This window comes from Populus euphratica, unplaced genomic scaffold (assembly GCF_000495115.2).
Source record: "Populus euphratica unplaced genomic scaffold, PopEup_1.0 scaffold520.1, whole genome shotgun sequence".
Lineage (NCBI taxonomy): Eukaryota > Viridiplantae > Streptophyta > Magnoliopsida > Malpighiales > Salicaceae > Populus > Populus euphratica.
Genome location: NW_011500395.1, coordinates 74041 through 91512, shown reverse-complemented (window position 1 = coordinate 91512; position 17472 = coordinate 74041). Strand labels below are relative to the sequence as shown.

Sequence of the window (17472 nt, the reverse complement as noted above, 5' to 3'; positions counted from 1 at the left end):
TTATATAATTAACCTCCCTATGGTTCGATCCCGTCTTGCCGGATTATTTATTACTTTAATGCTTTTGCACTTAGAAAAAGACATCAATTTTTTGGTCATGTCACCCGCTATTAGAATAGTCCAAACTTGGGCCTATCAGATGACATGTCATCTCATTTGTTTTCCAAAACGAAGACATCAATTTTTTGATCATGTCACCAGCTATTAGAATAGTCCAAACTTGGGCCAATCAGATGACGTGTCATCTCATTTGTTTTTCAAAAAATCTCATTTGTTTTCCAAAACAATATGGATGGATAACAAGTTATTTATCCTAATTACAACTATAATAGTCATGCAGGTCTGCTAGGGAATGCCCACGCGTCAGCCTTGAAGAAATGTGTTAAGGGGGCTGGCATGACTTGCAAAGCCCAACAATGCCTGACTTGTGCTTCTTCTTCTTCTTCTTTTTAATGCCTGACTTGTGCTTCTTCTTCTTCTTTTTTTTTTCTCTCTCTAAATTACTTTTTTTTAATTATTTTTATATGGTTTTATTCCTCAAAATGCCTTTTTATTTATGTTTAGATTAATATATATTCTCTCTTTTATTTTGTTTAGAGAACTTATTTTAAATGACATTTTTTTTTGTTATGTAGTTAAATTTTGAAGAGTTTTTCTGATTTATCTATAATATTTTTTTATATCTTGTATATATGAATTGTATATTTGAAAATAAAAAAATTATTTTCAGATAATATTTCTAATATGTGTAGCCTTGTATAATATTTTTTTCTTTTATTTTATTTAATTAATTTAATATGTGTCTCTATTTTTATTATTGTTTGCTTAAATAAAAAATTATTTTAATAAATAAACTTAGCAAACATAACTGGGTAAATATCTTGACCTATAAAGTTAAATATCTTGATTTACATTTATTTTTTATTTTTTTTATTATTACTTTTAGTTATTGTTTATGGTTTTCTTTTTTATTTATTGATACACATAATTTTTAATTTATCTAATTACATATATGAATAAATTTTTTTATTTTCACTTAAAATTTTTTTAACTACAAAAATATATTAAAAAACCTATTTATTTAATTTTTTTATTTGAAAAAAATATTTGATTAGAGGAGAATACGGTAAAGTATTTATTCAAGAGGTATTTGAAATTGTGATTATGATTGTTTTTTAAAGTATTTTTTATTTAAAAATATATTAAAATATCTTTTTTATTTTTTAACAAAATATTTCTAATATCATCACATCAAAATAATCTAAAAATATAAAAAACTATCAATTTAAAATACAAATAAAATAATAATTATTTTTTAAAATACTTTTAAAACTTAAAAACAATTTAAAAAAAAAAACGCATCACATTCTCTAAGTACTCTAAAAAATGTGTACATCATGAACCGAACCTACACGAGGTAGATCACCAAATTTCAATGTCATCACTTTAATCACTCAACCATGTAAGCAATTGTTCATCGTTCCTGCTCAAAATGGTCATCAGTTTCTTCTTGTTTCATATTTTTGTTCTTTTTTTTGAATTTTGTCCATCATTTATCAATTTTGACAAATTATTCATCAAGCTGAGTATAAAAGATTCCAATTAAAAAAAAAAAGAGAATAAAATTAAAATATAATTCTCATGGCAGTGTTCAATGCTACAATAGATTTCTAAGCTTTTAGTTATAATCTTGAAACCCCGTCCCGCAGCAGTTCAACCCAAGAATTTTTTATTTTTTTGGAACAGCTGCACAAGCAGGGTCGTTATTAGCTTCCATCCGCACATTGGCTTTGCTCTACAATTTGTAAAAGTTGTGTACTGAATCCATTGGAGTGTTAAAACATCTTAGGAATTCTAGAATCAGAACGCCAATCTGTCATTTTTAGGAGTTGACCGCTGGATCGAGTTTAAAAACCATGGTTGTAAGGTAATTTCAACTCTTCATGAATACTGCCATCCACCATGTAAAGGTCTCTGTTTCCACAACATCGAAACAATAAAGCATACGGATACTATTATGAATAAAAAAATATAGGATAAAACCCTGGAGGATAAAATCTTTTCTATTGAAGAAACGACGTCGTTTTAAGCACCCCAATCGCTAATACCTAATATCTCCTCCTCAGTTCAGTTCTACTGAGACGGACCCTTCTTTCTTCTTTGATTTTGTTCTACAAGTTGTGTTGCCGGCGCATCCTGATTTCCTCCCCTCTTTCTTCTTCGAAAATCACAATTGAAAATACAAACGCACACTGATTGCTTTGCCAAGCCCAGGTACCAAGGACAATCCTTGAAGAAGATTTTCTTCTTCTTCTTGCATAGCCGAGGGTACTACTGCTAGCCAAGCCTTTTCTTTTAATCTCTTCCTATTCATTAGCTGGGCAATTACTAATTGTTTTGCTTGTTCTGAATCTATATATATATAGAGTGAAATTATTTGAAAGTTGGGAATGTTTATAACATTGAAATTTGAAAGTAGACTCGGTCTCAGCACTTAGCACTATTATTTATATATTTAACTTGATCTTTGGTGATATGGGTTTTAACAGTTTTATAATTGGCAAGGTTATATGGAAATCCCATTTTCAACGGGGAAAATAGTGAACTAGAAAACGTTATATCGTTATGGACAGTATGATTGTAGTATTTAGCATCCAGTGGAGTTCTAAGGAATCATTTTGCGAGCTTTTTGTGTGCTCTTTCGACTTACATTGTTGACATGGTTTCAATCTCGGCTGAAATAGTTCATGTAAGAATAGTCCATTGGAAATTCTTGCAGCATGTGCTCTATCTTGCTGGTTTTGTCTTGGATTTCTAATAAGCTCATGCTTGGATTGTGATGCCTGCTGCATTTTCTTTGATCTTGTGCCTTATATTGGCAATTATATCATTATATTGCCAGCAAACTAGTTGAGTCATGTTTGCCTGCTAGGTTCTCTTGGTTTCATCAATTTCTTGACGGCCTCTTTTGTATGCTTCATAGGATTATTTTACAGCCTCTTCTGTTCTGTTTCTTGGTACATCATCTACTTTTGTGAGGCTTGTTGATTCATTTAGTTTTTTTTTTTTCCATGTCTAGTGTTTTCCTTGTTGGGGGACTCTTGCTCAAGTGTTGTTATGTCCTTTTAGGCTTCTTTTGTTTTTCTTTGCTCATGCTTGTGTTAGCATTTTGCTTATTCTGTTATTTGCGTGCTTCATTGTTGAATTTTAAAAATTTGAATGTCTGGGATATTGATTTAAGGATTTGGATGTTTGAAGACTTGTTTAAAATTTAGTTGTTTGATTTTAGGTACTATTCCTTCTTCTTCTTCTTTTTTTCCTTTTCAAGTTCTCACAAAGCATTAGGTGCTGGAAATGAAGGAAAATCCACAGTTTGTGCAGGGGCACTGAACCGACAGTGAACTGCCAGGTCAACCAGTGAATCGGTCACCTGGCCCCTTTGCCAGTTCACTGTCTGGTTTGCTTCCTATAACATTAGCTTCTAGCCTTAATCAAAACCCTCAGGCCTCAAGTAAAGGTCAGGGCAAGAGGGGGTTTCAGTTTTCAATTCTCTCACCTTTTGCTGCTGTTCTTGTTTTTAAGCTGTTTATAATTTTATTAAAAAAAGAAAGAAATTTTGTGTGGCCCAGAAATGTTGGATGAAAGCAAATTTGATGTTGATATGAAATTATGGGCACTTAGAATCCCTTGTCAGCTTTGCAAAGCCGCCACTCGCATTTTAAACGGGTACTACCACAACTACTCTTTCTTGTCTAACTTTTTTTCTTTTTTAATATCAAATTTTTTAATATTGGGTTTTTGTTGGTTGCAGATATTTGCTTGACAAGCCCAGAATCAAACCTATTACTGAAGATCCAACTTGCCAAAAGAATCGTTATATGATATTGTCTGATAGAGTTCAAAGTCATGGTAAGTTATTCACTGATTGATTTTAACTTATTTTTTATATTTTATTTTTATAAATGGTGAGTGTGCTTTACTTGCAATTGATGTCTTGCAGATTTGTCAGAGATATCACCTCAGAAGCTTGATGAATTGAAGAAATTATGTGAGATTCAAGTAATTCCTTATTCGTTGACACTCGGATATTCCTATTGGAGTGCAGGTCATTTCCTAATTGTTCATCTACTATTTCAGATTGAACTTGTTGTACAAATATTGGAAAAAAGAAAAAAAAAACAATTTGGTGTGTTTCAATGTCTATTGACAAATGGAAAGACTCACTGACTGGTGCTTATCTTTGATTCCAGATCATGTATTGAAGCAGATTCTGCCTCCTGGAGTGGAGGTGCCTTCATCTTTTGAAACAATAGGTAAGTATTCTGTTTTTGTTGTCATCCTTCCTTTTTTCAGCTTTCTAAACAAGCCTGAGTTGTTTGTATACTCTGTTAGCTGTTCAAGGTTGACATTGATTCCAAGACATTGTTACATGGTGGATTGTTAATGCTTAACATGAGGAACCTCACCAAAGATGAGTGAGTTACTATTTTTTATAATGCCTGCAGGTCAAATTGCCCATCTAAATATACATGATGAACTGCTTCCCTTCAAGGATGTTATTGCTAAGGTTATTTATGATGTAAGTTACTTCACGCATACTTCATCTTTCTTAACTTTGTTTTTCAAGGAGTAGTTGTTTTTCTTTAAACATAGATGATTTGCTATTTCTTCCTGAAATACTATTCAAAATGGTTCTTTTTATTTGACAATAACCATGTACAGCATGTGCCTTTTTATTTCAATTTTCTTAAAGCATCTTAAATGGAATTTAATCATTTTAGTTTCTGTTGGTTGTGTGGCTTTACTGTTTGGATGTCCTTTTTTTAACTGATAGTTTTGTCTGGATAATCCAAAACAATTGGTGTATATATTCTATCTACTGTGCAGAAAAATTATCCCAGGATAAAGACTGTTGTTAATAAAGTTGGAACTATCACAAATGAGTTTCGGGTGCCAAAGTTTGAAATTTTAGCAGGAGAAAGTGACATGGTCACGGAAGTGAAGCAATATGGGGCAACGTTTAAGCTTGATTACAGCTTGGTTTACTGGAATTCAAGATTGGAACATGAACACATAAGGTTGGTTTCTCAATTTCAACGAGGAGAGATCATCTGTGACATGTTTGCTGGGATTGGTCCTTTCGCTATTCCAGCAGCACAGAAAGGATGCATTGTTTATGCAAATGATTTGAACCCAGATAGCATTCGCTACTTGAAGATTAATGCAGAAATCAATAAGGTTGATGATTGCATTTGTGCATACAATATGGATGCTAGGAAATTTATTTCTCAACTTATGGAAGCACCAGTTTGTGAAAATAATGCAGAATGCAATGTTTCAATGCTTAAAGCATGTGAGGATTGCAGCGTACAGGAAAATGAGGAATCAAGGGTAGAAAATACAAGAATGGGAGGTATTATTTGTGTTGATTTATTTCCCCTCCTGTTTGTTGTTGCATGCAGTTCCATCTGTTACTTGTTTTGTCATGCAGTTGAAGCAGAGGAAGCACCCGTTACTGTTTCGGGTAACGTGGAGGGTGCACAAGATTTGAATAGAAATATACACACTTCTGTAGCTGCAACTAAAAGACCTTCGGATTGTTGCTTGGAAGGTATCATAAGCGCCAAATTCAGGGTTAATGCAAAACATGTTAGCATCTTGAATAATGGATTTAGGTGCATATATAACAATCTTGTCATTCATTTGGCTTGTATGACTAAACTCTTGTTCGTCTTTTGAGTAGAAAATGGAAGCATCAATGGTGATGGTGCAATGGATGCTCTTAGGAGAAAGGGAGGCAAAAAAAAGAGGATGAGAGCCTTGGAGCTTCCCAATACTAAGCCTTGGGAGCATGTTGATCATATAGTCATGAACCTTCCTGCTTCTGCCCTACATTTTCTTGGTACATGCAGTATTTTTCAGTCTTTTCTCTCCACCTATATTTCTGAGTGTTCAAATGTGATTCCAGATGTCTATTTTTTGGGATAGTGTTAATATGGCTAATAAATAATTTGGCTTGGGGGGGTGGGGATCATAATTGTTAACATAAAATAATTTTCTCCTTAGATGCATTCAAGGGGCGTATTCAGAGGAAGGATTGGAAAGGACCTCTTCCCTTGATTCACTGCTATTGTTTCATGCGAGCAAATCAAACCCAAGAATTGATAGTTTCGGTAAGCTTTTTTCTGCAGAGATATTTTGTTGTCTTCTTTTTTTGTTCTGAATTTTAACCTCTAATCATCATATTTCCTTCTGTATTTTAATCAAATTTGTGCATATATTCATCCTTTATGCAGGAGGCAGAGTCTGCCTTGAATACTCACATACATGAACCAATATTTCACAGGGTTAGGGATGTTGCTCCAAATAAGGTACCAATTATCATCCACCGTGAAATCAATTGCTTATTTATGAAAAGGTTTATAGCAGGAGTATGTGTTTTAGACAGGGAGACTTTACTCGTGTGCATAAGGGTGCTTTGTTATCTTTTTTATGACTTCTGATTAATCATGCAGGCCATGTTTTGCTTAAGCTTTAGGCTACCAGAAGCATGTTTCAAAGATAATGCCACTAACGTTTAGATTCTGCTGAGGGAGGGAGTTTTAGACACCATAAAATCTTTCCTGTCCATACACCACTCACGCCATCAGTTTCCTATAGATTTTGTTCCCTTTACAGGGTTGGCAGCAGAAACAAACTTCGCTTTGAGATGACCTCCAAGAAATCTGACCTGATAAATATATTTTCCGTTTTCTATTCAGTTTTGTCTGATCCATTGAGTTGGTGTATTTTCAGTTATGATCAAGACACCCATTTTTGGCAATGTTAGTATCAATGTCCTATTATCGTTTTGCTGTTATACTTGGGTCAAATTAGGTGGAAGCCAATCCATACTAGTTGGTAAATATGGGTAAGACAAGGCCAGCCAAACATGTTATGCTTCGCTCCATGTCGAACATGAAGGATTGCCACTTTCTGCCTGTTTATCTGAGATTGAAGAAACATAATATGCCGGAGGTATCATGCCGGCCATCCGCTTGGGAGTTGAATTAAGAAGCATGTATTGTACTAAGCTTTCTTGATAGCAACGGCAAATTATGTAATTACCGGTGTTATCTCTGAAACATCTATGTGCTTTTAAATTGAAACTTTTATTTGTGATTTTTTAAATTGAAACTTTTATTTGTGATTTACTTGAGATCTTGAAAACAATACGTAAAGCTGCAGGGGAAAAAACAAAAAAAAAACCCTGTGTCGGGTTCACTTTCCGTCTCTTATCGTCAAAATCGAAACTCTGAACGTGAATTTTTAGTTCCTGATGTCCATAAGTTATAGTCGAGAAAAGTGTAAGATTGGAAGCCAAAAGCTTAAGGTTATGATTCTAAAGCATTGCCTTTTAAAGATTGTACAATATTAATTACTAAGGATTTTGGGGAGAAATCCTAGGAGCTAAAATAGGTGTATATATACAAGAAAGACAACTCAATCAATCTTAGTTGTAAGGAGTTTATCACACAATACTCCCTCTCAAGTTAAAGAATGAAGAGTTGAAACTGCCACTTCGCTAAGGAGCAGCATAAATTAGTCATGACTTCAGGTTGATTGTAGAAGAAACATGAAAGGTAGCGATGTTTTGTGAATGGGTCTTCAAGACCACGCATCATTCAGATGGAACTATTGAAATGCACAAAGCTCAACTTGTTGTAAAAGGGATTTCATCAGCAATAATGCATTGATTTTAGCGAAACCTTCAGCCTTGTTTTCAATTCTCCAACTATTCGTATTATGCTTTCACTTACTTTCACTTATAATTGTTCTCTTCGACAACTTGATGTGCGTAATGCGTTTCTCCATGATCAGTTGCAAGAAGAAGTTTACGTTTAATAACCTCCTGGTTTTGCCAACCCAAGCAAACCAAATTATATATTTCATCTTCACAAAGTAATTTGTGGTCTCAAAGAAGCTCCAAGAGCTTGGTTCAATAGATTCAATTCTATACCAGTGGAATTTGGGTTCATTATTAGTAAGGTTCATTATTTTTCTGATAGATACAAAGTGGATGCATGTTTCTACTTCTCTGTATTGATGATATTTTCATTCCTGATAATGATGCAAAGGGTATTGAGAGTTTTATTCAGTACTCATCAACTCATTTTGAAATGAAAAACCTTGGTTCCTTAAATTTGTTTGGGAATAGAGATTTGGTTCATCGTGATTCTCAATCCATCACCATCACTCAAACAGAGTATGCTATAGAGATTTGGAGCATTCTTCTATGATTGGTGCACTATTAAAGCTAAATATCGAGCACTTCTTGTTGTTAAGCAGACTTATGCCGGAAACAATCTTTATTTTGTGATTTAGTTGTGTTCTGTTAGGAAAGTTTAGGATGGAAACAAATATGGAGTTGGTTTAGAGACGTGAAAACATTATCTTTAAGGTGTTTATTTATCCCACACAGAGATAACATCTCTAAGATACAACTAAGCCCTCTAAACTTTTAAAAGAATGAGAAGAGAAGACCAAGAGAAAAATATATGTATTTTGTTGTTATTTTTCTTTTTTGTTATAGTAATATGTTTTTATAGACTTGAAACATAACGATAAAACAATATGAATGTTCATCAAATAATATGACTGTTGATGAACCATTATAATTGTTCATCAAACAATATGACTATTGATGAAACATTATGGTTGTTTATCAAACAATATAATTGTTCATCAAATAATATGACTGTTGATGAACCATTATGATTGTTCATCAAACAATATGACTATTAATGAAATATTATGGTTGTTCATTAAACAATATGATTGTTCATGAAACAGTATAATTTTTCATGAAACAGTATAATTGTTCATATTAAGTTCCAAGTTTAAAGCTCCAAATGCTATCCTTTGATATTTTAAATATCCATATAATAATATTAGGAAACCAAATAGGAAAGTTTGTCTATCATGACTTAATTTACTACACAATAGAAATCCATACTTAGAAACATTAAGAGAAAATGTTTTTTTTAATGTGGAATAAACATCTTTTTTTTTATTCATTTATAAACTACACCAACATGTTCTACCATGTTTTGTGATAATATCAACACTACCTCTCTTGTTGCCAACTCAATACTGCATGTACCATTTTTTGCAAGAACATGTAACATGAGGAGCTCTTCATGTTCAGTTCATTTTTGTTTCATGGTTTCCAAACAAGCTCGACATGTCTTCCTGCTCATTCAGTTCGAGGGAGGGTGTCAATAGATATCGCTCCCACATATGCAGTCAAGAAGATTGTGCCAATAATGGAATAATCAAGAAAGGAAAGGAGCATCTCAGAATCCCTTAAAGCTAGCATTTTTCTTATTGTATCTGGTATCCTTTTTCTTTGGAACACACCATGGCCGCGCTGTGGGTCTTTTAGCTACTGTTCTTTTTAGATCATAAAAGACAGACAACTGTAACGTATTTAACCCATATATATATATATATTAGATCCATTGTAGTATAGTTCTTTAGTTAGTTTCATGCTCTTTTCTCATTTCTCTTCGCAGAAAAAAGAAAAGAGAAATAGATATGGTGGAAATCTTGATCATGAAGGAAAGTATTTTTTAATATAAAAAATGAATAAATTATATAATTAATTGTGGACACTACAGGATAAACTATAAGAAGCAAGTTATAGGAGGAGACTGAAAGAAAGGTAGATGAGCAAATTAACTTTAACTTGAAAGGCAAACCAAGAAAGCTTTCTGAATGAGAGTGAAACACGTAGCATTACGCTGGTTAGCATTTGGAGATTCCTTTCTATCCTCGTGATGGCGTTGCTCGCGCCATCGACCCTTCCACTAAAAGAAAGCAATGACGCCACTTTTGCCAAAAAAAAACAGACAATAAATACAAAAAGTCCTGTATTATATGCACATAAATGGCTTTCTTGATCACATCTTCTTCTGTGACACGGTATTCACATTATACTTTAAGGAATGTTTTATTGCAGATTAAGGAAGCTATTCAGTTCGATTTCTATTTTCATTTGAGTGCTTGGTGTATTTCTTTTTAGTGAGGAAAATTATTTCAGCCTAATCTGAAAATATCATAATAGTTATTTTTTAAAATATATTTTATAAAAAAATATTTTAAAATAAAACTTTTCAAATTTTATTACTAGCTCTTTCAACAAGGGAGAAAGGGTACAAATTCTTAATAAAAATCCTATACATTATGATCATTTGTTTGATAATTAAGATCTTCTCTTAAATAAACCTTGTTGTTATTTATTTTTTACTCCATGAAAAAATTAAGATAGAAAATAGAAAAATAAAATTCAAAAATACAAGTGGATATGCACAAAGAAAGCCTAGAAGATAGTCTAAGTTGATGATGAATGACCAAAATAATAAGTGAAAAAAGTTAGAGAACCAGAATATACAATATTAGCAAAATTGGTGATCTAATTTTGATTGACAAAAAATCTATTCGGTAAAAATATTTTTATTTATCGTAAATGAATACAAATTTAGATGAGTAAGGACTTAGTGAGGACTTTGAAAGGCTTAATTAATTTTATTAGGGACTTAAAAATCGATTTTTGGAGTCAGTTTAGGAGTGAATTGGAAGAAATTGAGGTTTGAGGACTAAAATTTAACTTTGAAAGGTTTAAATGGTTAAATCAAGGGCTTAAGTGTGAAAAAATTAAGATTTAATAGCCAATTAGAGGTTTTATTGAAGAAATTCAAAATGAAAGACTAAATCTTATAAAGTGCAATACTTCAAAAGCTAAAATTGATCAAATTATAAGCTAAATTGAAGCAAATTAAAAGTTTGATGGTCAATTAAGGGTTCAAATACACAAGTTAAAAACCAAAGACCAAGATGAAAATGACATTAAATTTCAGGGCTGATGATTAAGTTTGGCAAGGATAAAATTGCATAAAATTAAGAATTTGGAAGACAATTACAAGTACAATTAAAAGCAATTGAAAGAATAAAGACTGAAATGAAATCTATCAAGTCTCAAATTAAAAACCTTAATTTCTAGGGGTTTAATCTATACGACATGTCATTCACCAAACTTTCATCTCTTTCCTTATCAGTTTTGGATGATCAAGTTAACAAATTCTAGGAGCTCGTTATAGAGTTCTATATCTCTAAATGCACAAGGTTTTTTTTTTTTTATGGAATAAAAACATCCCTTTTACAACCTCATTTTCATAAAATTAGATGTTTACATCCCAATTCTTCTACAAAAATCTCCAATATCTTGTCTTTAGTCAGCAATTACTGTATTTTTAAATTTTAGATTGGTCAAGTTACTACCTTCAATCGAATGAATGCGAAGCTATAGTTCTCTAAATAAAGTAATGATAGATATAAATAAAAGATGTGCATCTCCTCTATGAAGTTTTTTCGGTGAAGCCTTGAAAGTGATCAACTCAATAAACTTTGATTGAGATACTCATATGTGCAAAACCACCTAACATTTTTGTGTGTTCACACTTAAAAACTCTAAAGAGTTTAAGTGATAAGGTTCCAGTTGTTAAAATCTAACTAGAACTCTCTTATTTTGATCAAATAACCGAGTTTTTATCAATCTTTAAAGGAATCCATAAAAAAAACCTAGAAAAACCCTCATGTGAAGGTTCAAAGACTTAACATAAAAGGTCTAGCAAGCTTTATAAAGAATATAAATTGAAAGGAAAAGAAAAAAAAAGTAATAGCTTATAGTTAGCAAACTTGAAAAAATGTATAACCATGTAAAAACTCAAGGACATAGTCCATATGGCATGCCCATTCATGCTTTTTCATTGATTAATGATGTTTTTTTTAATCTTTTTGGCATTATTTTATATTTTAGCATTTATTTGGATTGATGATTGAAAATGTCGTTTTAATTGATTAATCTTATTTTGAAGTTGTTGTTAATGTTGCTGGGATGTCTAAAAAGTATGTGTATTTAGTTTTGAAGAAGTATAGTAGTTTTGGAACTTGTCAAAGGTAGTAGTAGATGTTTGATGACTTTTTCTAAATTAATAATACATGTTATTGATCCCTGCATTTTGTTTGGGTCTTATATGTTTAAAGAGTTAGTTTTTGATTGATTTTTGATATTTTGTTGGCTGATTATAGGGTTGTAGTTTCAGAGGTTTAAATCTTATACATGTTTTTGGTTATTCAAGGTTATTTGTTATTGTTTTTTATTCAAATCTGTTTGTTTATGATAATATAATTTTTTGGGGCTAATAGACCTTGGTTTGGAGTCCTAAAATGTATTTTCTAGGTTTAACAGTGTATGTTGGGTTTTATGAGCAACCTGATTTTATGTTCTTCATGTTCACTTGAAGAACATTGTTTTAAGTGCTAGTTTTAGGTTTCATTTTGATTTGATTTTGGTTTTTTGCAAGTTTGTATATCATTATTAATAAATAATCTAGGGTTTTCATGCATCAATAACATGTCTTTATTTTTTTTAATCTTAGAGTTTTGGTTTTGAATAAACTTATTTTGACAAAAAAAAATCATGATGTTTGAGTAATAATCAAAGCAAATGGATACTTGATTCTTGCTCTTTACTTAATTGCAAATAAAACATTGTCTTTTATTACTTGAATATAGTCTGATATGTTTACGTTGTCTAGTTTGAGTTTGAATGTTATTTATTGCTCTTCGTGTTCTTTGTTTTCCTTGGTTTTAGATTTATTTTTGTTATAAGATTTTTTTGTTAGTATTTTTCTTTATTTTTTATTTTCTTTCAATTTAAATATCTGTTCTAGTTTAGTTTTAGGTTAAACCTTGGTTTTAGTTCGGTTTATGGTTGAACTAGTATTTTCGAGTCAACCTAGTCAGGTCAAAATCAGTTCAAATACTTAAGAAATTTTGATAAAAAGAACTTTTGACTTAAAAGCGTGTTTGACAAACACATCCTTATATTTGTTTTAAACAAAAATATGATTTTGTCAAACATGGCCATAACAAAAAAAAATTTAAAATTTAAAAAATTAATTTTTGTTTGTTCCATACAACCCAATTATTATAAAAAATACATTTTTATTTACCAAAAAGAAGAGAAAAGGTTTTTTAGCATAGTTTTAGAAAAATACTTGTGTTGATTTTTCTATCTTTTGAAATTTACATCAAATTTATAAAATATTTTAAGGATTTTATCAATATTTTAATAAATCTAAAATCTTAATTCATGAAATTTAATGGTTAACATCTTGGAATAAATGTTGACCTTATAAGTAGATTGATATTTAAATACTAGAAGTTGACTAGAAAATTTTCAAGATTATTTTAGATATTTATCAATTTTAATTGAAAGTATTTTTCACGATAATATACAAGTTGTGGAGAATCCTTTTGTTTTTCATGATAGGTAAATTATGTCAAAGCACCTACGCGAACCTTTCCCATAAGAATTTATCTGGACATATAAGTTCATAATAAATTAAAAATACTAAGTTTATATATGGAAATAAATCTTTATTATAAGCTATGGATAAACCATCAATAAGAAAAAAACCTTTAAACCATAACTAAACTACACAACATGGTTTATTTAAGATAAGGTATATTAGAGGTGCTACTATTTTTCTTAGTCAAAACTAATCTTTTATCCATGAATTTCTAATAAGTTCAATATTCCTAATTCTCTTAACAAAATAATTAGATAACAATCCTAACATCCTGCTACAACACTAAATATGACTTTGATACTTAACAAATCCTACTAGTTTTATTCTCCTTCAATGTCTTAATTGCGATTTAACATTTGTCACAGTGAAAAACTCATTATCCCTGAGTAACTTTGAATAGTTGCATAAATGTCAAAAACAATCTACTCCAAGTTTTGCGTCGCTCATCATATCATAAATGCCACGTGTATAATGCTTGTCTCCGAAAAAATTAAATTGCAAAAGGGATAGACTAGTTTCATGTTTTACATATACATAAGAAGTGAGGAGAGGTAAAAACTAGTGTTTGGATTAGATAAAGACAAAAATACGAACTCGCAAGGACTCTAAATAAATGTCTAATTGACTGGTGGTTTAGATTCAGTCGACCATGGCTCAAGCATTGGTGCCAGCATATGAACAATAAAGGCATTGTTTCAATTGCCTTGCCATTTTTAGAAGCGTGTTGCTACTAGTTGGGAGCATACTGACTGGCCTGGCACCACACATAACTGAATAACGGAAGGGAGAGACGAATCTTCCACTTCCTGCAATGAACTTTTTTTTCTTTTTTTTTTTGTTTCTTGTACAAGAAACCATCACCCACTAGATTTGTCACCTTCACTGTGAAGTTTCCCAAAAGCCAATCCCCAACTGTGTTGTAGCTAGATAGAGAAAAAGAGAGCGAGACTTAACTTTTCACTCTTATAAATTCTGCCACAACGAACCAACAAATCCCCCCTCTCCCTTTCTCATTTTTGCTTGTGCCAATCACGAGTTCAAGTCCCAGTCATTAGCAGCGCTCTCCAGTATTTCTTGATTCTTGATTCTCTCTCGTCCCAGCCCCATTAAAGATTCTCTAAGAAAAAAGAAGATGGCACTGGCTGAAGTATTTACCACCTATGTTTTGGTGCCGTTTGTTATTTTCTTGACCATGATCCCTGATGTTACTAGTCGTGTTGGAGTGAACTGGGGCACCATGGCTACACACCAACTCCCACCGGATAATGTGGTACAGATGCTGAAAGAAAATGGGTTTGACAAATTGAAGTTGTTTGATGCCGATGAGAAGATTATGGCAGCTCTGATTGGGACTGATATTGAAGTAATGCTGGCTATACCAAATTACATGCTGCATGAGATTAGTCAAGATCCTGCGGCTGCTGCTGCCTGGGTTGATGACAATGTGACTAGCTGGTCTTACACTGGTGGAGTCAAAATCAGGTTAGAGATGCACACAGTTGTTGACCTCTGAACAATGCTTGCATGACTTCTTCTTTTCCTCTCTATTTGATGGCATAACTGAAACTATTCTATTGATTGCAGCGCCTGTTGTCAAGACTTTGCAATTCCAAATCTTTTATTTGTATGATTAACAATTGCTCTGCTTCGATGTGGCTGGTTGATTAATTCTTTAATTCAAGGAATATCTCTCTTCTTGGAGAATTGATTAATTAATTAAAGTTTGGCCGTATAATGTTTGAGAAATACGTTTTGGTAAAAGTCGTTAAATTAAATGAGAAATTTCGTTAATGATCTTCTTTTATCCAGGTATGTAGCTGTTGGCAATGAACCTTTCCTGCAAACATATAATGGCACCTATCTACATGTCACGTTACCAGCTCTAAAAAATATCCAGCATGCCCTCAACAGAGCTGGGCTAGGTTCCCATGTCAAGGCCACAGTCCCCTTGAATGCCGACATTTACGACTCCCCTGGATCAAACCCAGTTCCATCCGCTGGTGACTTCAGACCTGATGTTCGAGACCTCACGATTGAAGTAGTCAAGTTTCTCAATGAAAATGATGCCCCTTTCACTGTCAACATCTATCCATTCCTGAGTCTATACGGAGACCCTAACTTCCCACTCGAGTTTGCATTCTTTGATGGACCAAAGAAACCGATCACAGATGGCGACTTAACATATACCAACGCGTTTGATGCAAATCTTGACACTCTTATATGGTCATTGGACAAGGCTGGGTATCCTGACATGCAGATTATGATTGGAGAAGTCGGTTGGCCAACCGATGGTGACAAAAATGCTAATATCCAAAATGCCAAGAGATTCAACCAAGGATTGATTCGACATGCTTTGAGTGGAAACGGAACACCAAAAAGAAAGGGCAAGAACATCGATGTTTATCTATTTAGCCTCATTGATGAGAATGCTAAAGCAATTGCTCCCGGTAACTTCGAAAGGCATTGGGGAGTATTTGAGTTTGATGGGAAGCCCAAATATGGTTTGGATTTGATGGGGTTGGACGAGGATAAGGGTCTGGCTCCGGTGGAGGGAGTGAGGTATCAGCTAAGAAGGTGGTGTGTTCTCGACCCTGAAACGACTGAGTTAAGCGAGTTGCCAGATAGTATTGACTATGCCTGTAGTAAATCAGATTGTACTGCTTTAGGCTACGGGTCTTCATGCAATCATCTAAGTGCTGAAGGGAATGCTTCTTATGCCTTCAACATGTACTATCAACTTAATAACCAAGGATATTGGGACTGTGATTTCTCTGGTTTGGCTCTGGTTACAGACAAGGATCCATCTGACGAGGACTGCCAGTTCCCGGTAATGATTGCCTATGGTCATTCGTTGGTGCTGAACAGGAACGGGCTTTCAGATGTGTTGCTCGGAATTGTTGTAGGGAACCTCCTCTTCTTGCTACTACTTAGCTGATTTATGACAGAGAATTGCATAAAGAGTCAGCCATGTGGTAGATTGTAATTCAGCCTTAAAGCTGTCACTATCTACTCAAATTCTTGTACGTATGTTTCAATTTCATGGAGGTTATGGTCTGTCTCTTTCTGATAACCCTCTCCTTTCTGTTGATTCATGATTGCATTGCTAAAAAGCCCCTTTCTTGCGAGACCAGAAAGCTTCAAATACCGCGGGGTCGTCCGAATGTGGCAGACCCTAAAATGGACTTGGATCGTTGAAAGCCCATGCCATCAGGCTTGTGGTGCAAATCTTGTTTGTATTTCTTGTTACTCCTCCGTGCGATGTTTTTTCTCCACTTTCGGAATACGCGGCCTTGAGCAGCTTTTTTTCATTTCTCTTTATGCCATGTTTAGCTCTTATCATGTGTGGCTTCAAAGAAATGAAAACACTAAACACACCATCCTAGGATTTTATTCATTGGTATTCAATACTCTAGAACTCTATTTTTATCTAGGAGATTTCAAACCTAAACCATCATAATCCAAAAAGATTTTAAATACTAGTTCAATAAAGATTTTAATTAACTAGTTAAACAAGAATTCTAAAACCAAATTTATTCTTATTTTGAAGTTCTTTTTTATCCAAGAAACCTTTTTTTATCTCAACAATCTCTCCCTAAAAAAAACATCTCTTTCTTAAATAAATATTTTTAAATACACATTCACACTCAGTTAGCAATGATAGACTCTTCTTTAAACAAGGTATTTTTTAGTACAAACACTAAGTAATTTTTTAAATTTAAAAAACAACTCCAATTAGAGGTTGTCTTCCTTTATAATTTCTTTGTGATATATAGGTCCTCAGCATCATGCAATCACATTTAACTTGAGAATATCATTTTTAATTCACTAATCTATAAATTACTAAAAAAAATCTTCTAAAGCAAGTTTTACTATATAGGTATATCTCACTTTTCTTCGCAAACTACATGAACATTAACAAACACTTTTCTTAACCTTCTTTCATAAATGAACTAAATGTTATCAAGTATAATTTTTTTTTTTCTGATAACATATATTTTAATTGGATCTATTGCTTGATTAGAGTTTATTTTTTCCTGCGGTGAAATAATAAACTAAT

The 17472-nt window shown here is 32.7% G+C and overlaps 2 protein-coding genes across 7 annotated transcripts; both read left to right on the top strand.

Moving 5' to 3' along the window:
* Positions 1 to 1741: 1741 nt before the first annotated feature.
* LOC105114381 (S-adenosyl-L-methionine-dependent methyltransferases superfamily protein) lies at positions 1742 to 6991 on the top strand. Of its 6 annotated transcripts, none has more exons than XM_011010908.1 (12): positions 1742 to 1927; positions 3630 to 3726; positions 3812 to 3909; positions 4001 to 4105; positions 4251 to 4313; positions 4506 to 4579; positions 4888 to 5413; positions 5492 to 5611; positions 5744 to 5902; positions 6067 to 6173; positions 6297 to 6371; positions 6516 to 6991. In XM_011010908.1, exons 2-12 carry the CDS (start codon positions 3632 to 3634, stop codon positions 6579 to 6581), a joined length of 1488 nt encoding a protein of 495 aa, XP_011009210.1. In that variant the 5' UTR covers positions 1742 to 1927; positions 3630 to 3631; the 3' UTR covers positions 6582 to 6991. The 6 variants fall into 6 exon arrangements, 5 of the variants coding, with proteins under 5 accessions (XP_011009210.1, XP_011009213.1, XP_011009212.1 ...); XR_840120.1 differs by lacking the exon at positions 1742 to 1927 and adding an exon at positions 1997 to 2328 and having other exon boundaries at positions 5492 to 5649; XM_011010911.1 differs by lacking the exon at positions 1742 to 1927 and adding an exon at positions 2030 to 2328 and having other exon boundaries at positions 5525 to 5611.
* Positions 6992 to 14219: 7228 nt separating this feature from the next.
* On the top strand, positions 14220 to 16485 carry LOC105114380 (O-Glycosyl hydrolases family 17 protein). The gene is made up of 2 exons (XM_011010905.1): positions 14220 to 14897; positions 15225 to 16485. Exons 1-2 carry the CDS (start codon positions 14548 to 14550, stop codon positions 16348 to 16350), a joined length of 1476 nt encoding a protein of 491 aa, XP_011009207.1. The 5' UTR covers positions 14220 to 14547; the 3' UTR covers positions 16351 to 16485.
* The last annotated feature ends 987 nt before the right edge of the window (positions 16486 to 17472 follow it).

Coding starts and splice junctions, on each gene's coding strand:
- LOC105114381 (XM_011010908.1), top strand. CDS start 3,632: ATGTTGGATGAAAGCAAATTTGATGTTGATATGAAATTATGGGCACTT. Junction 4,314..4,505: donor TTCATCTTTTGAAACAATAG/GTAAGTATTCTG, acceptor TAATGCCTGCAG/GTCAAATTGCCCATCTAAAT. Junction 5,414..5,491: donor AGAAAATACAAGAATGGGAG/GTATTATTTGTG, acceptor TTTGTCATGCAG/TTGAAGCAGAGGAAGCACCC.
- LOC105114380 (XM_011010905.1), top strand. CDS start 14,548: ATGGCACTGGCTGAAGTATTTACCACCTATGTTTTGGTGCCGTTTGTT. Junction 14,898..15,224: donor ACTGGTGGAGTCAAAATCAG/GTTAGAGATGCA, acceptor TCTTTTATCCAG/GTATGTAGCTGTTGGCAATG.